This window comes from Pelophylax lessonae (assembly GCF_965119305.1).
Source record: "Pelophylax lessonae genome assembly, chromosome: 1".
NCBI classification, from domain to species: Eukaryota; Metazoa; Chordata; class Amphibia; order Anura; family Ranidae; genus Pelophylax; species Pelophylax lessonae.
The window spans coordinates 728,593,393-728,613,306 of NC_138768.1; the positions used below are offsets into that span (position 1 = coordinate 728,593,393).

At 41.5% G+C, this 19,914-nt stretch overlaps 1 protein-coding gene across 1 annotated transcript in view; it reads right to left on the reverse strand.

The window, feature by feature from the left end:
• The window catches only part of PDGFRL (platelet derived growth factor receptor like), a 173,887-nt gene extending 154,589 nt beyond the window's left edge, over positions 1-19,298 (reverse strand). The window contains exon 1 of the mRNA XM_082265024.1: positions 19,079-19,298. Coding sequence (XP_082121150.1) covers positions 19,079-19,133 — 55 coding nt within the window. The 5' untranslated portion in view covers positions 19,134-19,298. The remainder of the gene's footprint in view (positions 1-19,078) is intronic.
• Between the last annotated feature and the right edge of the window lie 616 nt (positions 19,299-19,914).

Genomic DNA, 19,914 nt, shown 5'->3' on the forward strand with positions numbered 1-19,914 from the left:
ATAAATACGGGGGCAGGTAGCCCTCAATAAACATACCACTGCTTGACCTTCCACACGGAGCTTTGTCTCGTTCTTGGGGGGATTCACTGTATACTGCTGGAGACTGATTGCTAGGAGTGGAAGCTGATGAATGCTTCTCCTGTTCGTCTGCTAGCAGCTATTCGTGAGGTTCCAGGTTGGAGTGCTATTTTGTATGCAGTTCTGGAGTTTGGTGTCCTGCAAGTAGCCGTGCCCGTCTCTCAGAAAGGGGCATATCGCCTAGACGGATTTTAACCCCTTGTCTGCTGAAACGGTCCGTTACAATTATCATTTAGATATTAAATATATATCCAATCTAGCTCTAATGAACACAATTATTGTTTAATATGGTTATAGATAATGAAAGGACAGTTAAACCATTGAATTTGTCGGACTGAAAGCAGTTAAACCATTCCTCATTCTCTGACCTAGCCAACCTGTCAAAATTTGAGCAGTGATATGGAAAACAAATTACACAAACTAAGGAGTCTGATGTATTACTGTGTGCATACACTTACTTGGCATATTAACCAACATATGTAAGAGAAGGTGACAAGTCCTTTTTAATGCAGTTATTTTTCAAAAAAACATAATCTGAAGCTATCGTGAAATCATAATGGAGTTACAGAGACACTTAAGCCCAAAATTACATTGCTCACAAAAGGGAAAACATTTGCTAGTTATGAATAATAACTAGTATTATGTGAAAGTTCCTACAGAAGACTTGGATACATTTATTGGAAAAAAAACTTGTAGTTGTCCAAGATGTAAATATGTTCTCAAGTAAAATGTTTCCTGTTTATATATTTGCATGAATCACAGCACTGTCAAATTCTGACACCTTAACCTAGAACCACTTATTTGCTCCATCCCTATTTGGGTTGATATGTTTTAACTCACAAGTACACTTAGTCTGTATTTTCTTTTATATACTTTAATATATTGTCATATTTTTAGTATAACCTGTTGTAATACTATTTTTTCTACATGCATGTGTATGCTGATACAGTATATCCCTGTTTACTGTACATTTTTATTTCTATTTATTTTACCTTTATATACCTTCCACATAATCATTTTCAGTACACCCAATTATGCATACGTTTTTTTTCTTCAAACTGGTCTCAATTAAAGTGACCTGTGTTGAAACGCTTGGAGCACCACTCAAAACGTCACTGTAGAATCCCTTAGTATCGCCCACGGGTAGCAGACCCTGGCATCGAAAGAGCTCATCTCGGCTCAAGATACACAGAAACAACCGATGAGACGCCACACTCCGGAGACACAACCCAAGTACAAAGAGGTAAGATACGCTTCAGCCTGGCTCCTAGCTCCTACCAGGCCACGTCCTCTGATGTGCTTCACTCTGCCCACAGTACTTAGTCGTAAAGGTCATATGGGTGGAGCAAAACATGCCAGAGAGATGTAGCCTGGGAGAAACTAGGCTGGAGCCCTTCTAGAGAAGGGCAACAAAAATAATTAGGGGAATGGAGGGCATCGCCTATGAGGAAAGACTACAAGCACTGGACTTATTCTCTCTCTCGAAGAGACGATTGAGGGGGGATATGATATCAATGTACAAATACTGTACTGGCGACCCTAGCATAAGGAACAAACTATTCAGGGAAAGGGAATACAATAAGACACGTGGCCACTCACTAAAACTAGAGGAAAGGCGGTTTAACCTTAAAATACGCAGGGGGTTCTTCACTGTCAGAGCAGTAAGGATGTGGAATTCTCTTCCACAAGCAGTAGTATCAGCAGGGAGCATCAATAGTTTCAAAAAACTGTTAGATGGGCACCTAAAGACCACAACATAGAGGGGTATACAATGTATGGTTAACAGCAAACACACACACACACATCATAGGTTGAACTGGATGGACGGATGTCTTTTTTCAACCTCACTAACTATGTAACTATATGTAACTATGTAACTATGGTCTCAATTATTGTAGAACATTTCTGCTATGCAGAGTGTGAGGCCCTAGTAGGCGACAGGGGTATGTGTTAACAGGTTTCTCACTTACGCATGGTAAGGGTCTTCAAGACTGATGACTAATATGAACTAGTCTTATTCAGAGTCCTGGAGCTTTAGAGCCTTTGTTAAGCATTGGTTACTGAATGCTGTTGTTGAATGGTGGAGTCAAACTATAATGGTATTCCTGTAAGCTTCCAGTGTGTTGAACCTCAAATTGGAATCTATAGGGCTATTTGTTTTACAACTTAACTTCTAGATTTTACTATGTAACAGAATAAAGAATGTATGTTTGGTGTTACGTTTTGTTTGGTGTATAATTTATGGCATACTCAAAGTCCCTTATCTCACTCCATGCAGATATATTCAGTGTGAGCAGTTGAGACTCCATTTTTGTATTAGCTAGAGGATTGACCACATTTGCTGAAGACTGATGCATCTATTAAACAAATAATACACTTAGGTGCCTACTATGACTTGAAACTTCAAGTTGCCAAGCAGTATCCTAAACTCAGAGGAGAAATCCTAGCCAGGCTCAGAGTTACTATTACTGTCAGAGACAACAAAAGTAAGAAGTCAAGAAACCATCAAAAGTGGGTAAAAAAGGACACTTGCTTCTTCTTTTAGAGTGATATACTACTGCCAAGGACTATCTCCAGGATCTTTATCCAAGGGGTAAACAGACTCCTAAGGAAAGGGGCGAAACAACCATGAATGCCAGATATGCATGGCCTACTAGTGCCATATATGAACAGCCTTCTATTTGAAAAGTCTCATCCTTGAGAGAGACATTGCATATTAGGTATTGGCAGTGGAGACTGCTCCAATGCCAATAACAGATGCATATGTTAGTTTAAGAAATTCTTGACAGAAGTTTGGGATGGCTAAAGCCGGGTATAGATGGAGCAGTTGCAGGAAAGGAAATTGCATGATTTCCCCATCAAGACAGTCAGTGTTGATGGGGGAACCCCTCCCATGGAGCCATTGTGTTCTTTTACACAGGATGGACCCAATTGTTATTACTTCAGGCTTGTCCATTGTAGATTTTTGCTCCTTTCCCACTCGAAAATGCTGTAAGCCAGATACACAACTGCCTGGACCTTCTGTAGGTGGGAAATCCAGTAAGGGCTACAAATTCTTCCTCATCTATAAATATCTATAGCTAGGCTCCTGCTTAAATGTGAAGATCTAAATGGAAGGAATGAAGGAAAGCTGGACGCAGTAAACATTAGAGGGCTAATATTACCTAGTTAACCTGGAAGAATCTTGGGATCCTCCAGAAAGACATAGAAACATAGAATGTGTCGGCAGATAAGAACCATTTGGCCCATCTAGTCTGCCAAATATATCTGAATCCTATGAATTGTCTCTGGCCCTATCTTATATGAAGGATAGCCTTATGCCTATCCCATGCATGCTTAAACTCCTGCAAATACAGTGAAGGAGTTTAAGCATGCATGGGATAGGCATAAGGCTATCCTTCATATAAGATAGGGCCAGGGACTATTCATAGGATTCAGATATATTGGGCAGACTAGATAGGCCAAATGGTTCTTATCTGCAGACACATTCTATGTTTCTATGTTTCTATGTTAAAGAACTTGTGTCTGCGGCACAGAACAATTATATCTGCCTGAGCCTTCTGCCCTGCGGTGAGTTATCCCACTATGATCAGAATATAACAGATTAATTAAGATGATGGGACATAAATGTTAATATTTGGATGGCCCATTCTTGAAAGCTTTGTGGTAGTTTAGGTACCAGTACTAAAATGTGTGTCAAATTCAGGTACTTCTTACTAGCGCCACTTTTTGTGCCCACAGCCGGGACCCTGTTGGTCTTTAGCATTCTTTTTCTATGGTGGACTACAAGATGCTGAAAGTTATACACAGCCTGCTTGCAGGCAATGCCTGATTTATATCTCTGATAACTATTGGGCTGTGCATTCATACAACATACATCTGATGACTATTGTACTGTGTAGTGGCTAAGGGATCAACCCATTGTCGCCCACTGTCAATAACCAGAGAACTCTGAGGGACTCGTTTCCCATCAAGTCTGCTGTGGCTGTGATTGGCAGTAGAGGTCTGCAGGCAGATTTATTAGTCTCCATAGATTTAAAAGGTACAGAAATTTGTCGAAACCACTGACAGCCCCCCCCTCCCCCACAATGGATAGTTATATTTTGTGTAAGTCACTAAAAGATCTGGTACTTACTATATTAATTGTAATAATACATTTGTGCATTTTAAATCTAAACTCTAGAAAAACAGCTAAATACTGCTGTACATGTATTTAAGTTGTATTACCTGGCAAAATATTTGAATTTCAGCCAATGATATGATGCCGACACACACCGGCCACAAAGCATAGCCAATTTAATAACCTTCCCTTTGTACAGGCAACATAGCTCGAGCACTGATCTGCCTCCAGCCTGGTGATTATGATGCTGGCGTGAACACTACAAACAGCACGCAGGTGAAAGTGAAATGAGATGTTGTAGGTTAAGTCAATTTCACATGAGAAATACTTAAGAAATAGAGATGTCGCGAACCTAAAATTTGCCGTTCGCGAACGGCGAACACGAACCTCCGCAAATGTTCGCGTACGGGCGAACCGCCATAGACTTCAATAGGCAGGCGAATTTTAAAACCCACAGGGACTCTTTCTGGCCACAATAGTGATGGAAAAGTTGTTTCAAGGGGACTAACGCCTGGACTGTGGCATGCCAGGGGGGGATCCATGGCAAAACTCCCATGGAAAATTATGTAGTTGACGCAGAGTCGGGTTTTAATCCATAAAGGGCATAAATCACCAAACATTCCTAAATTGTTTGGAATAATACTGGGATGTATAAAAAAGGGGATTCACTCCAGAAATAAAGAGATTATTCTCCCGCTCTACAAGACTCTGGTCCGGCCACATCTGGAGTATGCTGTCCAGTTCTGGGCACCGGTCCTCAGAAAGGATGTGCTGGAACTGGAGAAAGTCCAGAGAAGGGCAACAAAAATAATTAGGGGGATGGAGGACATCAGCTATGAAGAAAGACTACAAGCCCTGAACTTATTCTCTCTGGAGAAGAGACGATTGAGGGGGGATATGATATCAATGTACAAATACTGTACTGGCGACCCGAGCATAAGGAACAAACTATTCAGAGAAAGGAGATACAATAAGACACGTGGCCACTCACTAAAACTAGAGGAAAGGCGGTTTAACCTTAAAGTGCGTAAGGGGTTCTTCACTGTAAGAGCGGTAAGGATGTGGAATTCTCTTCCACAAGCAGTCGTATCAGCAGGGAGCATTGATAGTTTCAAAAAACTGTTAGATGGACACCTTAAAGACCACAACATACAGGGGTATACAATGTACGGCTAAAAGCAAACACACACACACATCATAGGTTGAACTGGATGGACTGATGTCTTTTTTCAACCTCACTAACTATGTAACTATGTAACTATGAATAACGTGCTTTAAAACATCCAGTGTGTGTATACGATCAGGTATGATGTTGTATCAATCAGGTAGTGTAAGGGTTACGCCCGCTTCACAGTGACAGACCAAACTCTGACAGACCAAACTCCTTGTTTAACGCACCACAAACAGTCCATTTGCAGTGGGTACAGTACAGTCTGTGGACCTGACACTCACTGGCAGGCAAGTATAAAAAAATATATATTTTTTTAATTTGCAAGGTGCTGTGCCACTGTATATATGAGTGGTGGGCACTGCAGTGGGCACAGTACACTCGGTGGACCTGACACTCACTGGCAGGCCAGGCAACTGCAATTATAAAAAATATATATTTTTTTAATTTGCAAGGTGCTGTGCCACCGTATATATATGAGTGGTGGGCACTGCAGTGGGCACAGTACACTCTGTGGACCTGACACTCAATGGCAGGCCAGGCAACTGCAATTTTAAAAAATATATTTTTTTTATTTGCAAGGTGCTGTGCCACCGTATATATATGAGTGGTGGGCACTGCAGTGGGCACAGTACACTCTGTGGACCTGACACTCACTGGCAGGCCAGGCAACTGCAATTATAAAAAATATATATTTTTTAATTTGCAAGGTGCTGTGCCACCGTATAAATCAGTGGTGGGCACTGCAGTGGGAACAGTACACTCTGTGGACCTGACACTCACTGGCAGCCGGCAGGCAACTGCAATTATGACAGAGGAAAAAAAAAATATTTTTTAAACTGCAAGGTACTGTGCCACAGTACAGTCTGTGGTGGGTCTGTGGCCTCTCACACACGGCGGGCAGGCAACTGCACAATATATATATATATATATATATATATATATATATATATATATATATATAAAATTTGACTGAAATACCAGCCCTAAAAAGGGCTTTTTGGGGTGCTGTCAGGATGCTGTCCTTACACAGGAGTGGACCGAGAACACTATCTAACAACTGTCCCTATTAACAGCAGCAGCAGCAGCAGCACTCTCCCTGCTCTCACTAACACACTGCTTCAGAATGATCTAAGATGGATGCTGCCCTTGCTTTTTTATAGGAGGTGGGAGGGTGTGGGAGGGAGGGTATGCTGATTGGCTGGAATGTGTCTGTTGACTGTGAGGTACAGGGTCAAAGTTTGCCTCAATGATGAAGTATAGGGGGCAGACTGAACATTTCATATGTTCGCCCGCAGCGGCGGACGCGAACAAGCGATGTTCGCCGGGAACTGTTCGCCGGCGAATAGTTCGGGACATCTCTATTAAGAAAGGGATTTTTCCTCCTTAGAAGAGTTACAGGAACCATATTTGTCTAGTTGTTAGGTATATGGTTTTGTTCTTTGTTCATTGTATACTATATGTGACTCATTGCTCTACAGTAGGATTCAGATAATACATTGGGGGATCTATTTTGTGAGATGCATGTACAGCTAAAGATATGTTGTAAATGTCAGTAGCTGTTCTTACTGTCTAGAATAGACTCACACATTTCTACTGATTCTGTATTCAGGTGGCTTTGATGAAAACATATTGTAAACACTATTAGAAGAAGTACATTTTTTGTAACTCAGATGATATGTTGTGCTTGAAGTATTTCAAATAAAATTCAGCAAGATGCCTAGTGATTGAAAGATTACCCTCTTCGAAATGATCACATACTGTATATTTAGGGAATTGTCTACAACTATTTGTTTATAACCAAAATAGTTTTTATTAGCTTTGTTTCTTCATTGGTTTTAAAGAAGAAAAAGTGTATCCAAAATTGTTTTTTTTTAATCCAGAATGAACTATTAAAATGCAGACTGGAAAATTCACTTACACGCCTTGGTAGTAACGACATCAAGAAATGTGGAAGTTTATAAAAAACAAGACTAATGTGAATCTCCATTCTGTTCATTTAAAACATATGTGGTGACTCGTCCCAATTTCCAACACGCAAAAATCAAGTGGATAATTCTTAACATTTGTTTGGTGTCATAAACCACAATATTCACTTTTATGTTAGTCAACGTCACTGTCTTAAGTGAAGGCTTTTATCTGGAAAATCACTTGTGAAAAGACCTGACTATGAAATAAATAACATAAACCTTTAATAAACCTGAATGTGAGAAAAAAGAAATAACGAAAACAGGAGCTGCTGTTTCTAAACTCTGTATAAAAAAATGCAAATCAGCTGATTGTCATTCTGAATCTCTGGCTTCAAAGTTTTCTGAGCATGAAGATCAGGATTTCAGTTAACTTGTTGCTTGCCGGTTCTGGGTCTGTGATTCCTGTAAAATTTTAGTCGTCTCGCTGTCTGAAACTTGAAGATCAGCCATGGCTGAATGTGTACTTACAAGCTAACCTAATCTAAAACAATATTGCAGTTTTGGGAAGGAATCAGTGGGTTGAATCCTTATAAATTCTTACTCTTACACCCAGACTCTTTTTTTAATCATTTGTTTATCTGGTAAAATGGGAAAACCATTGTGGTAGCATGGCACCATGGTTTTGTTATGACTGTGGTGAGTGAGAGGGGTACTGGGAAAGTCAGTTTACTGTGTATGTTGTTTGTACATCAGACACTGAACTGGAGTATTAGAGGGCAATTGTGCCAATGTTGAGAGAGAAGGAAGCTGTCTTCACATAAATCTCTGTAAATCTCTCAGAACTTTTGTTACCATTGGGTAAGCCTCTCCAGAATGACATTGAGCTGTCAGGCCAAGGTAGCAGTTCCAGAGTACACCAACAAACATAGTCTAGGGGTGTCTTTTTAGGGGGTTTGTTGCAGTACTTAAAGCGGAGTTCCACCCTAAAATGCAAGTTCCGTCCATCTTCATGCCCGGGCTCACCTGAAAAACAAATGGATAATCGCATTTTTTTTTTTCTTTTACTTACCTTGTTTAGAAGATAATATACCTTACTTCCTCCCCTCGGCGGCCACGGCGAGTCGTCACTTCCTGGCTTGCAATGATTCCTGGGAGCTGAACGTCATCGCTCCCAGGAATCAATGCGCCTGCACCGGCCCTGACGTCAGTTCCGGTGCAGGTGCTGTCATACCTTGCAAAACAGCTTCTGGGCATGCCCAGAAGCTGTGCGGGGATGACGCTGCAGCCCCGAAAGTGACGGTGGGGCCGGTGCAGTGTATCGTGGGACCGAAGAAGACGAAAGAGGACGCAGAAGAGGATCGCGCTGACTTCAAGCTGCCCACACCTGAGATGGCAGCGCTGGACAATACATTTTCAAGGTAAGTATTTCTTCTTGCAGGTAAGTGCAACCCGGGACAGTTCAGAGGCTATCCATTGTGGAATGCACTAGCCCTGACTGTCCCGGGGGTATTTTTATGTATTTTTTTTGGTTTTAGGTGGAACTCCGCTTTAATGCAGAATACTCAAAGCACATGTCGGTATTAAAGGACAAAGTCATAGGCAAAATCCATCAAGAATAAGTTTACCTTTTAAAAAATAAATAAAGGCACATATTTTTCCTAGGTAAAAAATGTGCATTTATTATTGTTTTTATTGGAGCCTTGCAGAGTACTGCAGATCAGCAAACCATGGGTGCAATGTCAGACTTCTTCTAAAAGCCTGTACGGGCTTTTAGTTACAAAGCTACAGGAAGAATGAATGAACTATGCGCCTGCTAAGCAGTGCACTCACAGCCCATTCAGAGTACATCTGCTGCAGTGGAAGATGGTACTTATAGTTTTCTAATTCACAGAACTCTATGAATGAACAACGCAGCTGTGTTGGTGAAGCCCTGCAAATTATTGTTTTTTGGTACAATCATTTTTATTGTAATGAGCATGACAACATGACAACCATTCACAAACGCAGGGGTATAGCATATCAAACATAATGGGAAGACATTGGCTAAAAGAACATGGTACAGTGCCTAGCAAAAGTATTCGCCCCCCTTGAACTTTGCGACCTTTTGCCACATTTCAGGCTTCAAACAGAAAGATATAAAACTGTAATTTTTTGTGAAAATCAACAACACGTGGGACACAATCATGAAGTGGAACAAAATTTATTGGATATTTCAAACTTTGTTAACAAATAAAAAACTGAAAAATTGGGCGTGCAAAATTATTCAGCCCCTTTACTTTCAGTGCAGCAAACTCTCTCCAGAAGTTCAGTGAGGATCTCTGAATGATCCAATGTTGACCTAAATGACTAATGATGATAAATAGAATCCACCTGTGTGTAATCAAGTCTCCGTATAAATGCACCTGCACTGCGATAGTCTCAGAGGTCCGTTTAAAGCACAGAGAGCATCATGAAGAACAAGGAACACACCAGGCAGGTTCAAGATACTGTTGTGGAGAAGTTTAAAGCCGGATTTGGATACAAAAAGATTTCCCAAGCTTTAAACATCCCAAGGAGCACTGTGCAAGCGATAATATTGAAATGGAAGGAGTATCAGACCACTGCAAATCTACGAAGACCTGGCCGTCCCTCTAAACTTTCAGCTCATACAAGGAGAAGACTGATTAGAGATGCAGCAAAGAGGCCCATGATCACTCTGGATGAACTGCAGAGATCTACAGCTGAGGTGGGAGACTCTGTCCATAGGACAACAATCAGTCGTATACTGCACAAATCTGGCCTTTGTGGAAGAGTGGCAAGAAGAACGCCATTTCTTAAAGATATCCATAAAAAGTGTTGTTTAAAGTTTGCCACAAGCCACCTGGGAGACACACCAAACATGTGGAAGAAGGTGCTCTGGTCAGATGAAACCAAAATCAAACTTTTTGGCAACAATGCAAAACGTTATGTTTGGCGTAAAAGCAACACAGCTCATCATCCTGAACACACCATCCCCACTGTCAAACATGGTGGTGGCAGCATCATGGTTTGGGCCTGCTTTTCTTCAGCAGGGACAGGGAAGATGGTTAAAATTGATGGGAAGATGGATGGAGCCAAATACAGGACCAGTCTGGAAGAAAAACTGATGGAGTCTGCAAAAGACCTGAGACTGGGACGGAGATTTGTCTTCCAACAAGACAATGATCCAAAACATAAAGCAAAATCTACAATGGAATGGTTCACAAATAAACATATCCAGGTGTTAGAATGGCCAAGTCAAAGTCCAGACCTGAATCCAATAGAGAATCTGTGGAAAGAACTGAAAACTGCTGTTCACAAGCGCTCTCCATCCAACCTCACTGAGTTCGAGCTGTTTTGCAAGGAGGAATGGGCAAAAATGTCAGTCTCTCGATGTGCAAAACTGATAGAGACATACCCCAAGTGACTTACAGCTGTAATTGCAGCAAAAGCTGGCACTACAAAGTATTAACTTAAGGGGGCTGAATAATTTTGCACGCCCAATTTTGCAGTTTTTAATTTGTTAACAAAGTTTGAAATATCCAATAAATTTCCTTCCACTTCATGATTGTGTCCCACTTGTTGTTGATTCTTCAAAAAAAAAATTACAGTTTTATATCTTTATGTTTGAAGCCTGAAATGTGGCAAAAGGTCGAAAAGTTCAAGGGGGCCGAATACTTTTGCAAGGCACTGTAACTTTTATAAGTACTGAATGTCTACTGAGCGACCTAGGGAAACAAATTGAAGGTCCACATATGTCGTCTAGGCCCAAGGGCCAGCTGTGCTGTTTTCCTAAAGTGACTGCGGGTGTGGGGAAAAGATCCCTCACCTGCTGTCACAGAGCAGGGAGCACTGACAGTGGCAGGTGGGTGCATAGGAGCATGTTGCATTTTACAAGCTAAATATGGGTGTAACATGTAATATGCTTCTAAAGATGAACTTATCGTTTAAGCAGCAGCCTTAAGTATTGCGGGTGGAGGGGACTAATCTGAGTAGTAGACTCTGTAAGAGCAGTCACAGTCCATGTAGCAACTCCTGCCATCTGACCCTCAAAGAACAAGCACCCCTGGATCTTAAGGCAAGGTCCTATTAACAATGTCCTGAGACAACTTTCCAATCAGCTTCCCTGTGTGTCTTCCAGCAGAGTTCATTAAGTCCAAGTTCCTCCAAGCCCTTTAGAAGGGAGAAGAGAGCTCTGAATAGACCCTCCCAAACATTTATCTTCTCCCCAGCCACCCCTTCTGGCACCACCTCCCAGGGATTGGCTGAAGTAAGAAATTTCATAGTCCAGTGGCTCACCCTCCTTCTCTATTTCTGGAAGCTTCTTCCAGAGAGAGGAAGAATTAATCAACCACCAAGCTTAGGGAGACGTGACTAGACCTAGAAAATAAATTGCTGCTCCAGTGGGTACAGCAGAGTCAAAAACAAAGTTTATTCAACCTAGGGGAGTGCGTTACATAGTAAAACTAGAGCAAACAGAATCCGGAACAGCTGTGTATGGTAACCAGTCAGCTTCCATCTTCAGCTTATTCAGTGACCTTTGAAAAAAAAATTTGGAAGCTGATTGGTTGCCATGCACAGCCGCTCCAGATTCCGTCTGCTCCAGTTGCACTAAATGCCCCTCATTGTAGGTTGGCCACCTTGACAAGTAAGAACTGTAAGAACTTGACAAATAATGCATGAAGGATTTCATTTTCTTAGTTAATGCCAGGCTAGTATTTATTTTATTGGTTTATGTTTTTTTAACAAGTGTCTTAAGTGGGGTAAACACTATAAGAAAATCGGGTGAATGATCATCCGATTGACCTCGTTGTTTCACAGCAAACTGAAACCGATGAACGAAAATTCTCATACGACAAAGGCTTTTTTTTGTGTTGTTTATTGTTTCTGATCATGCGCAGTCTTTCTTTTCTAAATTTTTCTTATACAAAAATTGTACGAAAACAGTACACATTAAAGGAAAATCATTCGTTTTTTTCCCACACATGAAAAATTTTGGAATTTGTTCCTTTGAGAAATTTCTTATGAAAATTTGGAATCGGCTGTCGAAAGTTGTGCACACACTATATGAAATCATAAGAAAATTCTTTGGATGAAAATGTTAACCCGATTTTCTTATAGTGTGTACAAGCCTTTAGTTTTTCTGACACTGGAAAAACAACCAAAATAGCTATGGTAAGCTGAAACCCAGAAACTCTTGTGTGCATAATTTTCACCTGTACTTAGACCCCTCCTCCCTATTTGAGTCTATCTACTACATAAGATGGAAAAAGCAAGGATGATGTCATTGTATGTGGTGGAGAATGCAGACATTCCAAATTACAGCAGGAAAAGACATCACTGAAACATTAAAAGAGGTATACACCAGTTGAAAGTCACTTTTTAAAGTGCTTGTTCTAGGAAATCATAAAAGCATTGATATTGTCCACTTCTGCTCAACAGTAGGCTACCAGAGCTCAGAATCTGAAAGTCCCAACTGACATTGTGCATCCCGGAGTTTTCTATAGCAGTCAGCACTATGACTAGTGCCATTTGTGCTGAGAAATGTTTCCAAAGACTGGCTTTAAATGATTATGTGGGGGAATAGATAAACACTAATTAAAGAACAAGAGATCCATTGGGAGCGAAAAGGGGCAATGGGACAGTAGTATGGCTTTCTTTCCATGTGGTAATTCACAGAAAATTCTCAGGATACTCGGAATTAAAGCGGTTGTTAACTTTTTTGGGATTAAAATAACAAACATGCTTGTACTTACCTGCTCTGTGCAATGGTTTTGCACAGATCACCACTAATTCTCTTCTTCTGGGATCCCCCGCTAGTGCTCCAGGCTCCTCCTCTTCATCGGGTGTCCCCATGGAAAGACGCTTTCCATGGGGGCACCCGATGAAGAGGAGGAGCCTGGAGCACTGGCAGGGATCCTAGACGAAGAGGATCAGTGGTGCTCTGTGCAAAACCATTGGCTAGCTTCCAAGTCCCACTGCTGCGTCTATTGAAACAGACAGTGAGACTCGGCCTCGTCCCCCGCTCCCATGTCACTGGATTTGATTGACAGCAGTGGGAGCCAAATCAATCTGTCCAATGAGAAGAGAGACAGCGTCTGGAGCTGCTGCACTAATGCACATCGCTGGATCAAATCAAACTCAGGTAAGAAAAAGGGAGGGTCTGGGGGGCTCTGGAGCACAGGCAATTTTTAACATTAATGCATTGAATGTATTAAGGAGGAAAACCTTAAAGCGGAGTTCCACCCAAAAGTGGAACTTCCGCTTTAGGGAGTCCTGACCCCCCGACATGCCACATTTGGCATATCATTTTTTGGGGGGGGGAGCGGGTACCTAGTTTTGACAGGTACCCGCTCCCACTTCCGCTCGGAGCGCCGCGGCGCCCTGAGCGGAAGTTCTCCTCTCCCCCTCCCTCCCTGCAATCTTCTGGGACACGTCAGAGGTCCCAGAAGATTGCCGGCCAATCACGGCGCGCAGCACGACTCGCGCATGCGCAGTGGGTACCCGGCTGTGAAGCCGCAAACTGTAACAGCCGGGTGCCCACAGCAGTGATGCCGGCGCCGAGGGAGAGGATCGAGGCTTCCGGCGGCCGCATCGCTGGACCGTTGGACAGGTGAGTAAATGGCTGGAACTCCGCTTTAAGGCTTTACAACCACTTTAAGTCAAGCTCTATACTTAGATGCCCGACCATTTAGGAGTCACTCACTCAATCCATACCTAGCATATTGGTGATAAGAGCCTATTGACAGTACAAAGACCACTAAGTTCACCACAATCCCAGACCACACAAATCCCAAAGACAAAAAACGCCAATGGCACCTAATGCAACTTTACTAAGAAAAGGGACTATGGAATCGATGATACGATTGTTCTTAGAAAGGCTGTGGGTGCTGGACCTAGAGACTAACAAGCTGCATCAGATACATACTTACCTGCATACACATTTATGGCACAAGTCATATTGTAATTGAATGTTAATAAAAAATGACATTTCCTTTTCAATCTGCAGCTCTGTAATTTTCCACTAAATAAATATTAATAAAAACACTCCCATACAGATTCATTCTACACATGGACACAGACAAACAAACAGCCAAATCTTCAGAATAACAAAAGGTAGGATTCTGCAACAAAGTTTGTTAAAATCCTTGCATTGTACATAGATTACCTAGAGGGGAACGTTTTTTTTCGCAACAAAAGTGAAGTTACCCTTTAAATCCATCAAGGACCAGCTTGACACAAGTCTATAGCATACACATAGATGCACATGACTACTGTATGGTTAATATGAAGATGGCAACTCTCTTTGGTTTGGCTAGTAGTGCATACAGGGAGCATGGTTCTCACAATGATAAATATTGGGGGGGAGATATCCTACCATTTTGGAAACATTTACTGGCCAGGCATTGCAAAATTACTGTTAAAATAAATTAAAATGTTAACAGTAAAAACTCACATTTGAAGGTGCTAAAAGGTACTGAAGTCAATTCACACTTCAACATTCCTGTACAGTGATCAGGTATATTATTATGCATTGTGTTATTTTATTAATGTGCTGTAAACATATCACAACAGACAAAAAAATGCGCAGGACCCTTTTTTTTTTTGCAATACAGCACACCACAATGCATGATAATATATTGTTGGCAGTTGTGTATTGTGTACAGTGCAATAATGAGCCATTCAGTACTCATGGGACTACATTGCAGTGCACATTTAGTCGTGTGTCATGATAATGCAGATTTTAAGGGGTCAGAAGGGGCATGGCCAAACTCTTTTTTTTAAGGGTATATTTGAGATTTGGATATAACTTTACTTGCATATATCCAAGACCTTTTCTGTCAGTGATAAAGTGAAGGTACTCAATCATTTCTAGCCTACTTCTGTTAATTTGAATAATCCACACCTTTCTGAATGTAATGACATATATTTAATATGCCCTGCAACTATGCAAAACTGAGCCTGCATTTTGAACTACAACTTAAGTAATTACAAAAGTAATTGTGGGGGTTTGCTATAGGCCACCCAACCAAAGGGAGGAGGTAGAGCTGGAATTTATATCACTGCTGGGTAAAGTGGCAAAACTGGGATCAGTCATCATATTGTTGGACTTCAATTATCCCGACATTGACTGGGAAGAGGGGACTACACACTCACAAAAGGCCCGTCTATTCATGGAAACTTTACAGGACAACTACGTGTCTCAGTTGGTGGATTCTCCTACTAAAGAAAATGCAGTCCTGGATCTATTGATCACTAATGACCCAGACCTAATCTCGGAGGTAGGAGTCCAGGACAACCTGGGCTCTAGCGATCACAGGATGATCAAATTTAGCGTGAATAACAATATAACAAAGCAAGTGGGGAACATAAGAACACTAAACTTCAGAAGGGCAAACTTTCCCAAATTGTGCTCAATGATGGAAAGGGTAAACTGGGACCAAACCCTGGGAACACTGACCACGGAGGAAAAATGGGAATGCTTTAGGAACATATTAAGCAAATGCATCCCGCAGTGCATTCCTATGGGAAATAAATATAGAAGAGACAAAGCAAAACCTGGCTGGCTAAACCGTAATGTTAAAAAACGTATTAGGGGGGAAAAAAAATGGCATTCAAGAAATATAAATCAGAGGGCACAGTATCGGCTTTCAAGCAATACAAGGAGGCAAATAAGAAAAGCAAATACGAAATCAAAATGGCCAAAATCAACTTTGAGAGACAAATAGCGGAGGATAGTAAAAAGAACCCTAAGAAATTATTTAAATATATCAACAGCAAAAAAAATAGGGTAGAGCACATTGCGCACATAATTAACGATGATTGGAGGATGGTTACAGAGGACACTGAAAAAGCAACCGTGCTTTTTTCTCGTCAGTCTTTACACAGGAAAAGGAGGGGTACACTGACCACGACTATATGGTTAGTAGTAATACACAGGACTTGCCGCTATGGCTAACAGAGGGTGAAATCAGGGAAAGGCTGGATAAAATTAACACAAACAAATCACCAGGCCCAGTAGGCGTACATCTGAGAGTACTCAAAGAACTTAGTAAGATTATATCTAGACCACTGTTCCTGATCTTTGCTGACAGTATTATGACAGGAAATGTACCAGGGGATTGGAGGAAAGCTAACGTGATACCGATATTCAAAAAAGGGCAGAGGCATGTCCCGGGAAATTATAGGCATGTCAGTCTGACATCGATAGTATGTAAACTTCTGGAGGGGATGATAAGGGACTATATGATAGAGTTTGCTAAAGACAACAACATCAGCAGCAGTAATCAGCACGGGTTTACAAATGGGCGTTCTTGTCAAACCTATCTCTTAACAATCTACGAGGAGGTGAGCTGTGAGCTAGATAGGGGGAGACCAGTGGATGTGGTGTACCTGGATTTCGCTAAGGTGTTTGATACAGTTCCCCACAAGCGCTTAATTTATAAAATAAGGTCTGTAGGCATCAACCGCAAGGTTTGCTCTTGGATACGAAACTGGCTAAAAGGGCGTGTCCAAAGGGTGGTAATAAACAGCGCATACTCAGACTGGTCTGAGGTGGTAAGTGGGGTCCCCCAAGGCTCAGTCCTGGGACCAACCTTGTTCAATTTATTCATAAACAGCATTGAGGACGGGATCAGTAGTTCTATATCAGTTTTTGCAGATGACACAAAATTGGGCAGGGCAATAACTGCACAGCATGAAGTAGATATCCTACAGAATGACCTGGACAAAATAACAGAGTGGGCAATGACATGACAAATGAGGTTTAATGTGGAGAAGTGTAAGGTTTTGCACTTGGGGACTAAAAACATAAAAGCACAATACACTTTAGGGGGGGGGGGAACCTTTGGGGAATCAAAAATGGAGAAAGAAAGGGATGTATTCCAGAGATAAAACTAAAATTCTTCCACTTTATAAAACTCTGGTTCGACCACATCTGGAGTATTCTGTCCAGTTCTGGTCGCCAGTCCTCAGAAGGGATGTGTTGGAGCTGGAGAGAGTCCAGAGAAGGGCAACTAAACTAATTAGGGGATTGGAGGACCTTAATTATGAAGAGCGTCTGCAATCGCTTGATTTATTCTCCCTGAAGGAGAGACGCCTGAGAGGGGACATGGTAGCAATTTATAAATATCTCAATGGTGATCTCAGCATAGAAAAAAAGCTATTCAGTCGAAAGGATTGCATGAGGACTCGAGGGCATACAATGCGATTAGAGGATAAGCGTTTTAACCTCAGGCAACGTGGGGGGTTCTTTACTGTTTGGGCTACAAGATTGTGGAATTCTCTACCACAAGAGGTGGTTTCTGCGGGAAGTATGGCGGCTTTCAAAAGTCTCTTAGATGTACATCTCAAGGATCAGAAAATTCAGGGGTATGAGAGATGGTTACGGCCACACACACCTACACAGGTTGAACTGGATGGACTATTGTCTTTATTCAACCTCACCTACTATGTAACTATATGTATGTAACTTTACTGCATAGTTGCTGAGAGGAGAAATTTCAAGAGGCATAGGCAGTACAGGAAACATCATCACCACTTGCAGGCAGCAAAGTACTATGGGACATGTAGTCCTTATAAATTGAAAGTAAGCCAAAAGCATGATCAGTGGAGATAAAACATACATGGAATCCAGGGAGCTGAAGAAAAAAACAGACAGGCAGCACACACCAGCAACATGGCCTGCAGACAGGCAGCACAGGCCTGCAACATGGCCAACAGAAAGACAGCAAAGACCATCAACATTGCCAGCAGACAAGCAGCACAGGCCTGCAACGTGGCCAGCAGACAGGCAGCACAGGCCTGCAACATGGCCAGAAGACAGGCAGCACTCACAACATAAAAGGAAATTTTTCAAGTAAGCTTATAATGGATTGCAAAAAGTAACTTAAATACATCAAGACACGGATGAGCGAGTTTGGGGTGGAGGAACTTGAGATGGCCTGCACAGAGTCCTGACCTCAATCCAATAGAACACCTTTGGAATTAATTAGAATGGAGACTGCAAGCAAGGCCTTCTCTTTCAACATCAGTGCTGATGCGCTTCTGGAAGAATGGTCAAACATTCCCATTCCAATATCGTGTAAATATATTTGAATGTACAATATGTATGTGAAGTGCTGTGTAAATTGGATAGCACTATAGAAGTACCTTGAATAGTATCATTATAAGATTGTATAAAAAAAATGATAAATTCTTTGAAGCAATATGTAAAGCTGTTGTATGTATTGCAACCATTGCACCTGCATTGAGTTTTTTATCCTCCCATACATGCAAAATTATTAAAAAATAAAAACATTTCTACCTGTAGCTTAACTTGAGCCTTAATACGGACATGTTTTAGTGTAACTAAATGTAATGAACACACAGAATGATGGAAACTGGATGCATTCTGACTCTTCCAGAAAATGAACAGGTGTATTTATATTGTGCATTAAAGGGTTTCCTGTCTTTACCTTGAAGCATCACAGTGAACTGTATCATTTTCTTTATCACTTTAAAAAATATGGATGATGAATAGACAATATATTGTAAAACCAGTTTAGGCTGCTATCATTTATGTCACAGTAGAGGGATAAAACTTTCCACAGATTATTTCACGCCTGTGCCCACACATTTAAAAACACTGAAAATTTAATCTAAAACTTGTTCTTATTGTTAATTCATATATTTTTGGTATGCTATCCCATTGCATTCGCCTTACATCAACACTCACTGAGCTCCTAAAAGCAGCACGGTTCGGTTACAAGGTGCTCCAGAATTTGACACTAAGGCAGATTCAGTGAAAAAACAAAAAAAACTCACCATTTTGTAGAGCTTCATGGACAAGAATCAGGGTGAAAAAGAGCCAGAACTTCATATTGGTAGCAGGCTGGGGTGCCCCAAAGGAGCCTTACCCCAAGACAGTACGTACAAAGAGCAAAGTCCCAGCTTGCTGTCAGTTAGGGATGATGTAAAAAAAAAAGGCTGCAGGAATGTGGACTGCTGATTTGTATTTTCCAAAGCATGAAGAGAAGCTTCTGAAGGATCAAGTTTCAAGAAATACAGGAGTAAAAAAAAAAAGATGAAACTTAGTGAAACTTGCCTGCTCTCTGCTGGTTACTGGACAAAATGTTCTGCAATTTGCTAACTATAATATTCATATTTAACTGTTCGCTGCATGGGAGGTGACTCTTCATGTTTACAGTCTATCTCAATATAAAGATCAAACAAATCATTTTGAGACCCTCCAACATTTTCACCTTTGGTTATTACCAGCTTTGACACTGATTCTAAATCCTTAAATGGATATGCAATGGTTAATTGCGCTGTGCAAACTGTGTATTTACAAGTAGCACCCTCCTGGATAGGTGCTTCTTCTCAAAAGGACCAGAATTCCTTGGGAAGGTCCTCTTAACTGAGCTCAGGCCCATCCCCATACCCAAGGCTCCGCCCAATCCATTTGACCCATATATCTTCCTGCTTGTCCCAACTTCTGGCCATGCCCCCATCAGTCAAGGCTCTCTTTCCCTACAGGGGTCAAGAGGCCTTCATTCTGCTTATCAGGGGAGCCTGATCTGTTAGGTTGCCTGTTGCATGTCTCCAAGTGTGATTCACTGGGTCTGAGGGAGTGTCCCCACTGTATCCAATGAGGGAGCTTG